This window comes from Oryzias latipes, chromosome 2 (assembly GCF_053564925.1).
Source record: "Oryzias latipes strain Hd-rR chromosome 2, Olatipes_Hd-rR_3.1".
Lineage (NCBI taxonomy): Eukaryota > Metazoa > Chordata > Actinopteri > Beloniformes > Adrianichthyidae > Oryzias > Oryzias latipes.
In genome coordinates this window covers 12,032,084-12,046,806 of record NC_136238.1, presented here as the reverse complement: position 1 = coordinate 12,046,806, position 14,723 = coordinate 12,032,084, and the positions used below count along the sequence as shown (strand labels likewise).

The 14,723-nt window shown below is 42.9% G+C and overlaps 1 protein-coding gene and 2 long non-coding RNA genes across 4 annotated transcripts; all 3 read left to right on the top strand.

The window, feature by feature from the left end:
- The first annotated feature begins 287 nt into the window (after window positions 1-287).
- LOC111948804 (uncharacterized) lies at window positions 288-3,892 on the top strand. 2 transcript variants are annotated; one of them, XR_013654114.1, is made up of 4 exons: window positions 359-1,617; window positions 1,776-1,867; window positions 1,949-2,155; window positions 2,222-3,892. It is a non-coding gene; the product is annotated as an uncharacterized LOC111948804 (long non-coding RNA). The 2 variants fall into 2 exon arrangements; XR_013654112.1 differs by having other exon boundaries at window positions 288-1,617; window positions 1,949-3,892.
- Window positions 3,893-3,910: 18 nt separating this feature from the next.
- Window positions 3,911-5,266, top strand: LOC144981314 (zinc finger BED domain-containing protein 4-like). Its single transcript, XM_078942879.1, has 3 exons — window positions 3,911-4,213; window positions 4,320-4,942; window positions 5,026-5,266. The coding sequence occupies exons 1-3, from the start codon at window positions 3,989-3,991 to the stop codon at window positions 5,258-5,260; spliced, it is 1,083 nt and encodes a 360-aa protein (XP_078799005.1). The 5' UTR covers window positions 3,911-3,988; the 3' UTR covers window positions 5,261-5,266.
- Window positions 5,267-5,685: 419 nt separating this feature from the next.
- LOC144990146 (uncharacterized) lies at window positions 5,686-6,826 on the top strand. Its single transcript, XR_013654110.1, has 2 exons — window positions 5,686-6,514; window positions 6,610-6,826. It is a non-coding gene; the product is annotated as an uncharacterized LOC144990146 (long non-coding RNA).
- The last annotated feature ends 7,897 nt before the right edge of the window (window positions 6,827-14,723 follow it).

Sequence of the window (14,723 nt, the reverse complement as noted above, 5' to 3'; positions counted from 1 at the left end):
AATAATGAGTAACATCTAAAAAATATTTCGTCTTTTTGGCACAAATATAAATTCAGGTTGCTTTGGTGATTTAGGTAGGGGGAGTGATTCTAATCTGGCATTCTATAACATTCTTGCTAGGAAGTCGTATCAACAGAGAGGCTCTCCAGCTGAGAGACTCCTTCATGATCCACTTTCCTGCAGAGGGAGCAGACCCATGGCAGCTCCAGAATCCTGTTTTCTGTCCTCCAAGGACTGACCCGCAACGGCTCTTTTGAGAGCCACCCACAGAACCTTTAAGAGCTTGATTCTCTCTTTTTCACAGTTTTTACTCCAAACTTTTAAAGTACTACATTAGTTGAAAAGGTAAGAGATGAAAACAGGTAAAATAGTACATTTGGAAAGAAGCAGAACTGCCATCTTCCGTGTAAAATCACACTCCTATAAAGTACGGACCAAAAGTTTCTCATTTAAAAGAGTTTTCTTTATTTTCATGACTATGAATATTGTAGAGTTCCTCTTTCCCTCTCCCCTCCTGGGGAGTGGGAGTGCTTCCAGATTCCAGTTGGCTCATCTGTGCTCCTGTTCCTGACAGTGTACCTCGCCTTTGCTCCCGCTCCTACTCCTGGCTGTGTTTCCTGTCTCCGGCTCGACTCGCGCCCTTGACTGTCCCCCCAACCACGGCTGGATGAAGCTCGTCTGCTGGACTTTATATATGTAGTAGTAGGGTTAGATAAGTTAATTCTTTTCTAAGAGTTCTGGTAAATCGCCTGTCCGTCCTGGGGGAAGATCCCTCCTTCATGTGGGCACCCCTGAGGTTTCTTCGTTTTTTCCGGAATCCGTTTTTTTAGGAGTTTTTCCTTACCGCGAAGGGGGGTCTAAGGGCAGGGATGCCAGTATGGCTTAGTCAGTTTGTAGTTCATTTTAGTATTTTCCTATTGAACTCTTTGTATTCATGATCCTTTTGAGTTCATGTTTCACTTCGAAGCCCATCTAGACGACTGTTGTTGTGATTTTGGGCTATACAAATAAAATTGAATTGAAGGCATCAAAACTAGGGATGGCCCGTTTGACACGGGGCTTCGGCGCGCGGTTCACCTTCATGAAACAGAGTGTTTCGGCACAATGTTTCAAAGCGTGTGTCAACCAGCGCAGATCACGTGATTGATGACGTATGACGCGCCAAATGCATCACTCACCTGAACCAGGTTTCAGATCTCAGGTGTGTTTGATCAGAAGGGCGCGCTGTTGTCTATAAATACAGATGAATCCCAAACAACGTTTCCCGACCAGTTCTGTTGTTTCCCGTGTATCGTAAGAATCAACGTCATGGCACCCGGTAAAAAACGTTCTGTGGCTTGGGATCATTTCAACTTGATTTCTCCAAATAAGGTAATACACTATTAACGTTATTTTATTAGTAGCCATTGCTGATTATGTCAGTTTTATAGGTATGTCTGTCAGTTGAAAGGAATCATTTTTATTCTTTCCATTTTTTTTTTTAGGTGCAATGTTTGATTTGCAAACATGAATTTGCATTTAATGATAGTACATCCTCCATGATGCGACATCTCCGCTCCGTTCATCATGTTGAAACTCCGCAGTCGGCAAATCAAGCCTTCAATCCACCTTGTATTGGTAATAAGAATATATCCAACTAATGGCACACTAAGAACTGAAACAGATGGTAGTGGAAAAAGTGGAAAAATCAGTGACATGTGAATGCTGAGGTTCCGGGTTCGAGGCTCAGCTTCTACAATTAATATTTTTTTTTTCTTCATATGTATATTTTGCAGTGTCAAGAAAGCAAGAACTTGATTCTGCATTGGTGGATATGATTGTAATGGATGCACAACCATTTTAAATTGTTGAAGACAAAGGCTTCAAGGTAAGGTGGCTAATATTATATAGCATTTACATTATTTGTTTTTGTGTACATAATAAGCTGTATTTTATTTGTCACTATTAGGCTTTTGTCAACCTTTTGGACCCATCCTACATAATTCCTAATAGGAAGGCCTTGAGGACAATGGTGGAGGAGAAGTACAAAGCCAAAAAGGAGAAGGCTTTAGATGTGGTTAGCAGGGCCTCTGCTGTCAGCCTTACAGCAGACATGTGGACATCCATTAACATGGACGCTTACTTGGCTGTAACATGCCATTTTATCACCGAGGAGGTAGGTATCCCCTGCTTTGTGCAATGCTTTGGTTTATGTATCTCAGTTTGACTTTGTTCATTCTAGGTGGAGCTGGCCTCTGTGGTCTTGGGGGTTCTGAAGTTTCCCCAAACCCACACTGCAGCTCACTTGGCTGAGGCCAAAAATCTTCTCATGGAAGAATGGGGAATTAAAGGGAAGGTGCGAGCCAGATCAATAAAGTACAAAATCATTCATCAATATGGCCTCCCATTCGGAAAAAAATATTATGTAGTTCTAAGAGGGATGGCGGTTTAGGATTACCAAATCTCAAGCTTTATTATTGGGCGGCTCAACTAAGAGGGTTGGCTGAATGGGTGAGCCAAGATGAGGATACAAATTGGATAAAACTGGAAAACTATGCTTCTCCCTCAGTTTCACTTGAAACAGCACCATTCCTGGGACAGAAAAAATGGAGAGACCTCAAAATAAGAAACAATTTGATACTGTGTACACAGAGAGTATGGTCAACTGTGAGGAAAAACATTGGCGCCCCCCTGACAACTTCAAGAGCACTCAAAATTTCCAAAATAGCAGACTTTTTGCCAAACAAGATAGATCCTGGTTTCTCAGACTGGGGCAAAAAAGGTTTATTAACAATACATCAATTATTTGACGGAGACATCTTAAAATCTTTCAAACAATTACAAGATAAATACGGTATAGATTCCAAGGATTTTTACAGATACTTGCAAATAAGGGACTACTTAAGGTCGTGTGGGGAATGGGAGGCTTTGAGACAACCACCAACTCAAATAGAACAGTTAATGATCAAAAGCATTGTTGATAAATCAAGGAAGAAGATAGTATCAAATTTGTACAAATGTCTGCAGGCACACTTGTCAGATAATTCATTAGATCTGAAAGGAAAATGGGAATTGGAGGCAAACATTGTCATTGAGGATGAAAAGTGGGAAACAATCTGTGAGGGGGTTCATAAAATTTCAAACAGTCCTACATGGAATGAGTTCAACTGGAAGATTATGATGAGATTTTTCAAGACTCCTTACACCATATCTAAATATGACAAAAATAAATCTGATCTATGTTGGAGGAAATGCAATAAAATTGGAGATCACACACATATTTTTTGGGACTGCCCTGTTCTGATACCATATTGGCAAGGAATTCAAAACATTATTAAAGTTATAACACAGGTCAACTTGCCATTAAATCCACTTTACTATATAATAGGCATCCTTCCAGAAGAAGGTATAGAAAAGAAAAAAGTTAAACTTATACAAATCCTTCTACTGGTGGCAAAAAAGATGATTACCAGATCTTGGCTTAAAACCTCACCCCCGACTTTTGAACAGTGGCTGGAGGCTTTGAGGAAAGTCTATTTGATGGAAAAAATAACAGCTAAACTTCATTTGAGGTCAGAGATGTTTTATGACTTATGGACTCCTGTGACTGAACACTTTGGTTGGCCAGATGGATAAATTTTAGCATAGGGTGTTTTTGCAACGGGTCAGTATTGTTTACCTTTACGGGCAGCTTTTCCACTCATAATCAGTGTACAATGTAATATTTCTTTGTCAATTATTGTTTCATTATTTATTTACTTTTATGGTAATATTTTCTAAGTCCTGGGAAACTGTTTTTGAAATACTCCTGTTGATACCTTCATTTTTGCTGAGATGCCACTTGTTCTTCGTTCATTTCGTTATGCTGTAAAAGTCAATAATTGATCTGCATACTTGAATAAAGTGTGTTCAAAAAAAAATATGGCCTCCCAATACCTAATATACATTATTTGTGAACATGTAATCTTTCTTCCAGGTGACAGGCCTGGTTACAGACTGTGCTCCCAACATGGTTGCATGTGCTAATATATTACTGCTTCGGCACATAATGTGTTTTGCACATATGCTTAATTTGGTGGTGAAAAAGTCCCTTGCCCAAACCCCTGAACTAGAGGATATCCGAAGTAAGGGGCGTAGGATTGTCGGTCTTTTTAAATCCAGCACCACAGCGAAGGAGAAGCTGTCAGAGATGCAGCGACAGCTGGCCAGGCCAGAGCACAAATTAATACAAGAGGTGAAACATTTTCTTTTTTTTAAATCTAAGATTTTACATGTTTTTGCAGTTGTTTATTGTGTTACTTTCTTCTCTCCTTTAAAATGTGCTTGCTGTCTTATCTTAGGTGGAAACAAGATGGAACAGCACATTTAATATGTTGGAAAGGTTGTTTAAGGAGAGAGAGCCACTGGGGGCAGCTCTGGCCACCCTCCATACAGACCTTCCTCCACTCACCTCAGAGGACTACCAGGCCATACACCACTGCTTGAGCATTCTTTCACCGTTTCAAGAGGCCACAGTTGAGCTTTCGACAGAAAAACGAGTGTCAGCATCCAAAGTCATTCCCATGGTCAAAATGCTGAAACATTACATCTCAAGCAGGTGTGGTCAGATCACACACCCACTTGGTGAAAAACTGGCCACTAACTTGAAGAACAATCTCCATGAGAGGTTTTCAGCTCTGGAGAAGGTCACTGCTCTGTCAATGGCAACCTTGTTGGACCCAAGGTTTAAAGAGCTGGGGTTCTGCAGCCAAGGCTCTGCCCACACGGCCATAGAGCGACTCACTAAAGAGTGTGCTGCAACAATGCAGGCGCTACTTCCAGAGGCACAGCCACAGTCGCCACCTAGAGAAAGTCCTTCAAGTCAGCAGGAAGATGGTGGTCTCTGGGCCCTGCTGGACAGCCATGTGGGGGTTCAACAGCAGGTGACCAGCACAACTGCCAGTGCAACAGTGGAGGTTCAGAGGTACAGTAAAGATTAGAATCCTCATCATAACTTCTGCTCATTTTAGACTGGTGCATGACAATAGGCTATTAATGTCCTTCTAGGTACTTAAAGGAACCTCACATCCCAAGGACTCAGGACCCACTGAGATACTGGGTTACCCACAAGGTTTTATACCCACATCTCTACAAGCTGGCAATGAAGTTTTTATGCACACCAGCTTCATCTGTGCCTTGTGAGAGGATCTTCTCCAAGGCTGGCGAAATCGTCAGCCAAAGACGAAACAGGCTGAAGCCCAGCACAGTGGAGAAAATTCTGTTTTTAAATAAAAATCTATAACATGTATCCCACCCAGTCATGTTAGACCCTGGTTCACAATCACTCATTCTCACTTTATACATGGCATTCACAATGTAACACAAGCACTTCTCACAAATCTTCAAACATTGTCTTTGTTTTATTTCCACACTGAAGTGTTACAAGGGCAAGGAACTTAGTGGAGTAGATGATATATGTCCTGTCTGCCACCAGATGCCGCTGTTCTGTGTGGTTTCGAAGCCCCAAATGCTTCATTCATTTTTCTGGCACATTTACACGAAGCCCCATGAGAGCTTCATGGGGCTTCGATTCCCATCCCTAATCAAAACTGTGAATTAACACATGTAGAATTATACTCATGACAAAGTGTGAAACAACTGAAAATATGTCATATTCTAGGTTCTTGATAGTAGCCACCTTTAGCTTTAATCACTGCTTTGCACACTCTTGGCATTCTCTTGATGAGCTTCTAGAGGTAGTCACCTGTAATGTTTTTCACTTCACAGGTGTGCCCTGTCAGGTTTAATAAGTGGGATTTCTTGCCTTATAAATGGGGTTGGAACCATCAGTTGTGTTGTGCAGAAGTCAGGTGGATACACAGCTGATAGTCCTACTGAATAGACTGTTAAAATGTGTTTTATGGCAAGAAAAAAAGCAGCTAAGTAAGAGTGACTATCATTACTTTAAGAAATGGAGGTCAGTCAGTCCAAAAAAATGGGAAAACTTTGAAAGTGTCCCCAAGTGCAGTCACAAAAACCATCAAGCGCTACTTAGGAACTGGCTCACATGCGGACCGCCCCAGGAAAGGAAGACCAAGAGTCACCTCTGCTGTGGAGGATAAGTTCATCCGAGCCACCAGCCTCAGAAATGGCAGGTTAACAGCAGCTCAGATTAGAGAGCAGGTCAATGGCACACAGAGTTCTAGCAGCAGACACATCTCTACAACAACTGTTGAAAGGAGACTGTGTGAATCAGGCCTTCATGGTAGAATATCTGCTAGGAAACCACTGCTAAAGAAAGGAAACAAGCAGAAGAGACTTACTTAGGCTAAAGAACACAAGGAATGGACATTAGACCAGTGGAAATCTGTGCTTTGGTCTGATGAGTCTAAATTGGAGATTTTTGGTTCCAACCACCGTGCCTTTGTGATACCCAGAAAAAGGTGAATGGGTGACTCTAGATGCCTGGTTCCCACCGTGAAGCATGGAGGAGGAGGTGTGATGGTGTGGGGGTGCTTTGCTGGTGACACTGTTGGGGATTTATTCCAAATTGAAGGTATACTGAACCAGCATGGCTACCACAGCATCTTGCAGCGGCATGCTTTTCCATCTGGTTTCATTTTAGTTGGACCATCATTTATTTTTCAACAGGACAATGACCCCAAACACACCTCCAGGCTGTGTAAGGGCTATGTGACCAAGGAGAGTGGTGGGGGGCTGCGACAGATGACCTGGCCTCCACAGTCACCAGTCCTGAACCCAATCCAGATGGTTTGGGGTGAGCTGGACCGCAGAGTGACGGCAAAAGGGCCAACAAGTGCTAAGCATCTCTGGGAACTACTTCAAGACTGTTGGATGACCATTTCAGGTGAGTACCTGTTGAAGCTCATCAAGAGAATACTAAGAGTGTGCAAAGCAGTAATCAAAGCAAAAGGTGGCTACTATGAAGAACCTAGAATATGACATATTTTTAGTTGTTTTACACCGTTTTGTTATGTACATAACTTCACATGTGTTAATTCATAGTTTTGATGCCTTCGGTGGGACTCTACAATATTCATAGTCATGAAAATAAAGAAAACTCTTTGAATGAGAAGGTATGTCCAAACTTTTGGTCTGTACTGTATAGCAGTGGGATTTTACGAGGAAGAGGGCAGTTCTGCTCCTTTCCAAATGTACTATTTTACCTGTTTTAATCTTTTACCTTTTCAACTAATGTAGTACTTTAAAAGTTTGGAGTAAAAACTGTGAAAAAGAGAGAATCAAGCTCTTAAAGGTTCTGTGGGTGGCTCTCAAAAGAGCCGTTGTGGGTCAGTCCTTGGAGGAGAGAAAACAGGATTCTGGAGCTGCCATGGGTCTGCTCCCTCTGCAGGAAAGTGGATCATGAAGGAGTCTCTCAGCTGGAAAGCCTCTCTGTTGGCAGCAACCTATTTTATACCTTGCAGCGGCTCGTCTTCAGTTACCACAGCCTCATCTCTGCAGGTTCCTGTGGTGCTGATGAGAAGCTGTGCAGAACACGAGAACTTTATACTCTGCTCTGGATCCTCAGTCAGGCGCCAATACAGACCCTACTGTGCAGAGAACATCCTGAAGACATTCTTTACAAGCATGCGGGCTGGGGATAAGTCGTAGTCGAAGATGCACCTCTATCGGGAAAGGAGGCACCCAGGGAATGACTGCATGGGGTTTCTCTGCAGTGGGAAGTGGCCTCATCTGCCACAAAGACACGGGGAAGGAGTTCTTGTTTTTTTTCCTCTGGGGATTGAGGACTCATTGGAGACAGACAATTGACTGATCCACTGTGAAGCGTCTAACCAAAGGTGGATAAAGCCAGTGTTCCACCGCCACTCGTCCTGCTCCAACATCTATCACCAACAACCAACCAAAGTCAGAAGAGGAACTACAGAAAAATCTTTTGCTTTGGGGGCCTTCAGGACAACATGCCTGCTGTCCACTGCCCCACTGTCCACTGTCCCAGAGGATTTAAAAGCCACCAGACAAGAACTGACTAGTCTGGCTCCAGGGTGGGGCACTGGTAACTTATTGGGGGGAGTAAGTGGATCTAGTACTGAAAAGGTTTTTGTTTGAATCGCCCTTAGTCTGGCCAATCTCCCAGTTCCAGTTTGAGGTGGAAAACACCACCCGGCTACCGGCTCCTGGGATCATTCGGGCACGCAAACCCCTCCACCACGATAAGGTGGCGATTCAGGGAGGGGATATTTATCAGTCACTAGCCAATCACTAACAATTAACGTGGGGAAGCCGAAGATCTCGGAGAAAACCCACAAGACTGCCAAACTTTAATTTGGTTCATTATCTATACATTTTGGTGACTGATGTTTGTTTGTCTATTTATTTATTTATTTATTTATTTATTTATTTATTTATTTATTTATTTATTTATTTATTTATTTATTTATTTATTTATTTATTTATTTATTTATTTGTGTATTTTATTATTTATTTTTAATTGTTATTATTATGGCCCACAGCAGACACTGACCATATTGTTTAGCCTCTAATTCATTAAAAAAAGTCTTTTTTAGAATCTAGGGAAAGCCGGAGCACCCGGTGAGAACCCACTAATACACAAAGGAACACAAACTATTTTTGCACATAGAGGCATTTGTGCAGAAAAAAAAAATCCATCCATCCATCCATCCATCTTCTTTCGCTCATCTGGGACTTTGTCAGGGGGGCAGCAGTCTAAGCAAAGATGCCCAATTCACTTAAAAATAAATTCTTTTTTAGAATCTAGGGAAAGCCGGAGCGCCCGGAGAGAACCCACTAATACACAAAGGAACACAAAAACTATTTCTGCACATAGAGAGATTTGTGCAGAAAAAACACTTCCACACAACTTGCACAGATATCCCTCCCCCCGCCCACTTCCTCCATCTCTTCTGGGGGGTGCCCTGAGACGTTCCCAGGCCAGCTGAGAGACATCGTCTCTCCAGTGTGTCCTGGGTCTTCCCCGGGGCTTCCACCCAGTGGAACATGTCTGGAACACCTCGGTGTCCAGGAGGAATCCAGACCAGATGCTCGAGCCTCCACTAGCTCCTCTTGATGAGGAGGAGCGGCGGCTCTACTCCTAGTTCTCTCCCGGTGACCGAGCTCCTCCCCCTATCAGTGAGGGAGCGCCCAGCCACCATTGTTCATTCCTCCCCCATACCATCATACTACAGTGATGTGTACGATCTTTGTTCACCCAATATTTTTTACATTTTCAATTTTCAAACAATTTATTGTAAATACCATTAACCCTTTAACTACAGAAACAAGACTAAATCAATAAAAATAAACAATGTATTAAAAAATAGCTTTTCTAACTGTTTTTGATGATTTCCTAATTTGATTTATGGGGTCAAATTAGGATGAAAAAAAAGATTGTAAATTCAAAGAATAGATATTTTACATAAAAACTGGAATTAAACAAAATTAAAACTAAAACTGTTGACCAATGAACAATAATGTTAATTTGTAACATCTGCTTTTTTGTGTTGCCAACTTTTTTTTTTTTTTTTTTTTTGGATGTCTACAATGTTTTTGAATTTTGTTTTAAAACTTTAGTTGATGTATTTCAGAAAATCATCAAAATAGAGTTCATCACAGAAATCTTCTGAAATACATTCTCTGAGGAGCTGAGGTAGTGATGGATCTTCCTCCCATGAAGAGGAAGATTCTTCTGGTTCTTCCTCAACATTTAGTTCCATCTCAAAATTTGCTCTCCTCTCTGTCAGTTCAGATCCAACATTGGTGTAAGCTGCCTCTTCAAAGCCTTGTGGATAATAATTGCTGCTCCTAAAAGTCCAGTTTTCTGGAATCTCTTGTAGAGCTGTGCTCATCTCTTGAGAGTTTGAGTGAACTGGTTCAGACATTGAAGGTACGTGAGATATTTGGTACTGAATGAAAGGTTCAGGATTTTCGTTTTCATCTTGTCTGAGCCGTTTGGGTTGATAATCTGGAACATTGAAAGAATCATCTCTTCCTCTTTTGAGTGACTTTCCAGTTTGTGCGTGAAGATCTTTCTCAAAAGCTCCAGAAGTTTGGGAGTCCAATGATGCTCCTGGACTTTCATTAAAAAAGTTATCAGTATTTATTTCAAGAATGTCAAATATGTCCTCAGGGGCAGCAGGAGTTACAGACTCCAGTAGTTCTTCTAAATGTTTTTCTGCAGAGACATTCTCTGAAGCAGATTCATGGACGGGGCGAGCTGGGGGTTGTGGATGAGGCTGCCATAAGACCGGAGATTCTGTGGGTACCTTTGTCAAATCTGGTCCCATCTCAAAGTTTTTTGTTCTCTTTTTCTGATCGCTTTCCTCTTCAGAAGGCTGTGCGGTAGATGTTCCACGTCTTCTCCTATAACCTAAGCTTTGTCTGTGAGGGTCTAGAGCCAGCCAGTTTGTGAGGTGGTCAGGCTCCTCAGATAGGCTAGGGACTTGGTAATGATTGACAGGTTCAGGATGTCTGAGTCGTTTGGGTTGATAATCTTGAACCTTTAAAGAATCATCTCTTCCTCTTTTGCGTGATTTTCCAGTCTGTGCTTGAGCATTTCTCTCCAAAGCTCCAAAAGTTTGGGAGTTTAATGATGCTCCTGGATTTTCGTTGAAAAGGTTGACAGTATTTTCAACAAGGGTGTCAGGCATGTTGTCAGGGGCAGGAGCAGTTACAGAGTCAGGGAATTCAGTTAAATCTATAACTTCAAAGACATCGAAAAAGTCTTGATCCATCTCAGTTTGGTTCATCATAATCGTTTGATTATAATAAAATTATAGTATAAACCATAGAATCGTGGTTTGTGCTACAATTGCAGCAGTTAGATACAATGGGGTATATGCAGAGAATTATACTGATGATATCACTGATAATTGTGATGTCATCCAGTGTATAAAGAGATCACATGACACACACATCACATGACACACACATCACATGACGTGTGTGTCATGTGTTTGTCACACACCTGAGACACACATGACATGACATCACATGATGTCAGATGACATAACCTGACATTACATTATATCATCCACACAGTGATGTCATGTTTGTGAGAGTTTTCTCTGTGTTTAAAATCTTGAGCCACACCCACAGGCAATTTGATTATATCTTCTTCTTTCTCTTTCGGCTTTTCCCATCAGGGGTCGCCACAGCAAATCATCCTAACTTTTGAGTACGAGTCGCATGGTTAACTTGGCAATGTTTTACACCGGATGCTTTTCCTGACGCAACCCTCTCAATTGATCGGGGCATGGGACTGGCACAGAGAAGTAGAGAAGGGAATAGGGAGCAGCATGGATTCGAACCCTGGTTCCACGGACGGAAGGTGCCGCATACCAGCACGAGCTAAACCGGCTCCCTTAGGCAATTTGATTATATAAATATTGATAAATATTATATAAATATTGAGTAACATCTAAAAAATATTTCGTCTTTTTGGCACAAATATAAATTCAGGTTGCTTTGGTGATTTAGGTAGGGGGAGTGATTCTAATCTGGCATTCTATAACATTCTTGCTAGGAAGTCGTATCAACAGAGAGGCTCTCCAGCTGAGAGACTCCTTCATGATCCACTTTCCTGCAGAGGGAGCAGACCCATGGCAGCTCCAGAATCCTGTTTTCTGTCCTCCAAGGACTGACCCGCAACGGCTCTTTTGAGAGCCACCCACAGAACCTTTAAGAGCTTGATTCTCTCTTTTTCACAGTTGTTACTCCAAACATTTAAAGTACTACAGTAGTTCAAAAGGTAAGAGATTAAAACAGGTAAAATAGTACATTTGGAAAGAAGCAGAACTGCCATCTTCCGTGTAAAATCACACTCCTATAAAGTACGGACCAAAAGTTTCTCATTTAAAAGAGTTTTATTTATTTTCATGAGTATGAAACTTGTAGAGTCCCTCTTTCCCTTCTCCCCTCCTGAGGAGTGGGAGTGCTTCCAGATTCCAGTTGGCTCATCTGTGCTCCTGTTCCTGACAGTGTACCTCGCCTTTGCTCCCGCTCCTACTCCTGGCTGTGGTTCCTGTCTCCGGCTCGACTCGCGCCCTTGACTGTCCCCCCAACCACGGCTGGATGAAGCTCGTCTGCTGGACTTTATATATGTAGTAGTAGGGTTAGATAAGTTAATTATTTTCTAAGAGTTCTGGTAAATCGCCTGTCCGTCCTGGGGGAGGATCCCTCCTTCATGTTGGCACCCCTGAGGTTTCTTCGTTTTTTCCGGAATCCGGTTTTTTAGCAGTTTTTCCTTACCGCGAAGGGGGGTCTAAGGGCAGGGATGCCAGTATGGCTTAGTCAGTTTGTAGTTCATTTTAGTATTTTCCTATTGAACTCTTTGTATTCGTGATCCTTTTGAGTTCATGTTTCACTTCGAAGCCCATCTAGACGACTGTTGTTGTGATTTTGGGCTATACAAATAAAATTGAATTGAAGGCATCAAAACTGTGAATTAACACATGTAGAATTATACACATGACAAAGTGTGAAACAACTGAAAATATGTCATATTCTAGGTTCTTGATAGTAGCCACCTTTAGCTTTAATCACTGCTTTGCACACTCTTGGCATTCTCTTGATGAGCTTCTAGAGGTAGTCACCTGTAATGTTTTTCACTTCACAGGTGTGCCCTGTCAGGTTTAATAAGTGGGATTTCTTGCCTTATAAATGGGGTTGGAACCATCAGTTGTGTTGTGCAGAAGTCAGGTGGATACACAGCTGATAGTCCTACTGAATAGACTGTTAAAATGTGTTTTATGGCAAGAAAAAAAGCAGCTAAGTAAGAGTGACTATCATTACTTTAAGAAATGGAGGTCAGTCAGTCCAAAAAAATGGGAAAACTTTGAAAGTGTCCCCAAGTGCAGTCACAAAAACCATCAAGCGCTACTTAGAAACTGGCTCACATGCGGACCGCCCCAGGAAAGGAAGACCAAGAGTCACCTCTGCTGTGGAGGATAAGTTCATCCGAGCCACCAGCCTCAGAAATGGCAGGTTAACAGCAGCTCTGATTAGAGAGCAGGTCAATGGCACACAGAGTTCTAGCAGCAGACACATCTCCACAACAACTGTTAAAAGGAGACTGTGTGAATCAGGCCTTCATGGTAGAATATCTGCTGGAAAACCACTGCTAAAGAAAGGAAACAAGCAGAAGAGACTTATTTAGGCTAAAGAACACAAGGAATGGACATTAGACCAGTGGAAATCTGTGCTTTGGTCTGATGAGTCTAAATTGGAGATTTTTGGTTCCAACCACTGTTTTTGTGATATGCAGAAAAGGTGAACGGATGACTCTAGATGCCTGGTTCCCACCGTGAAGCATGGAGGAGGAGGTGTGATGGTGTGGGGGTGCTTTGCTGGTGACACTGTTGGGGATTTATTCCAAATTGAAGGCATACTGAACCAGCATGGCTACCACAGCATCTTGCAGCGGCATGCTTTTCCATCTGGTTTCATTTTAGTTGGACCATCATTTATTTTTCAACAGGACAATGACCCCAAACACACCTCCAGGCTGTGTAAGGGCTATGTGACCAAGGAGAGTGGTGGGGGGCTGTGACAGATGACCTGGGGCCTCATTTATAAACGTTGCGTACGCACAAAAGAAGGCGTACGCCACTCTCTACGCAATAGTTGAGATTTATAAAAAGCAAACTTGACGGGAAAATGTGCGGTCCTCCACGCAAGCTCTGACCCAGGCGTACGCACAAAAACGGGTGAAATGAGAAATGGCGACACCGTCGGCAGATGGAAGAAACACGTGAAAGTGACAGTGTGTGCCAAATCGTGCTGGCATGTGCTGTGCTACACAATGTGGCCCAGCTTAAAAACGTGCTTCTACCCCCTGGCGCTGATTGCTGTGTTGGCCCCGACCCTGAACCCCATCCCCACGCATTTGAGCCAAACGCTGCTGCTGTGCGCCAGCGTTTGGAAGTGATGCGTCGCTTGTAAAGAACAACAAAAGGTGTGGAAAATGTTATTTATTTAAGAATTCCCTCATCGTGCAGTTTATTTCAGTCAGGGCGATGTTGATTTCGCCCAACTCCTTGGCCACCTCTCTGATTGAACTACTGACTTCCCTCTGCATTTCAAGGACTGCATCGGTGAGGAAACGCCCACTGCTGGAGGGTTGAGAGCCGCGTGCCGTGGAGACGCTGGGGCCAGACGGCTGCTCAGCTGCAGCATCGTAACCACTGGCCCCGCTGGAACACCCAGCAACTAAAATAAAATGGTTCTATATTAATAAACTGGAATTGTGTAGCCTGCATACATGTGACTTGACTGCATTCATTTTAATTATTTCTCTTACCTGTGTCACCCTGACCCTGGCGCGTCGGCGTCCCCTCCGTCTCAGTCAGGTGACTGAGGCGGAGGAGGACGCCGATAAGGGGGACTTAATAGGGATTCCCCAATAATAGCGGCCAGTTTCTCATCAAGAGGGGTCAGCCCCCCCCCCCCCCCCCCCCCCCCCCCCCCATGGCGGACACACTCTGCCGATGCAGCGCTAGACGTTTTTTTGCCTCGACTTTGATGTCCGATCATTTCTTTCATTTCTTTTTTATTTCGGCCACGGTCCGAGGTTGTGAGGCTGCAGCATTTACGGCGTCTGCCACCGTTTGCCACTCAAGTGCCTTTTCGGCATTAGTAATGCCCACACTGTGCCCTCCAAACAACACTTTTCTCCTCTTTTCCACCTCGCCAACGATAACTTCTACTTCACATTGAGTGAAGTTACGTTTTTTTGATTTCCCCTCTGTGTTTGCCATGATTTAGCAAGC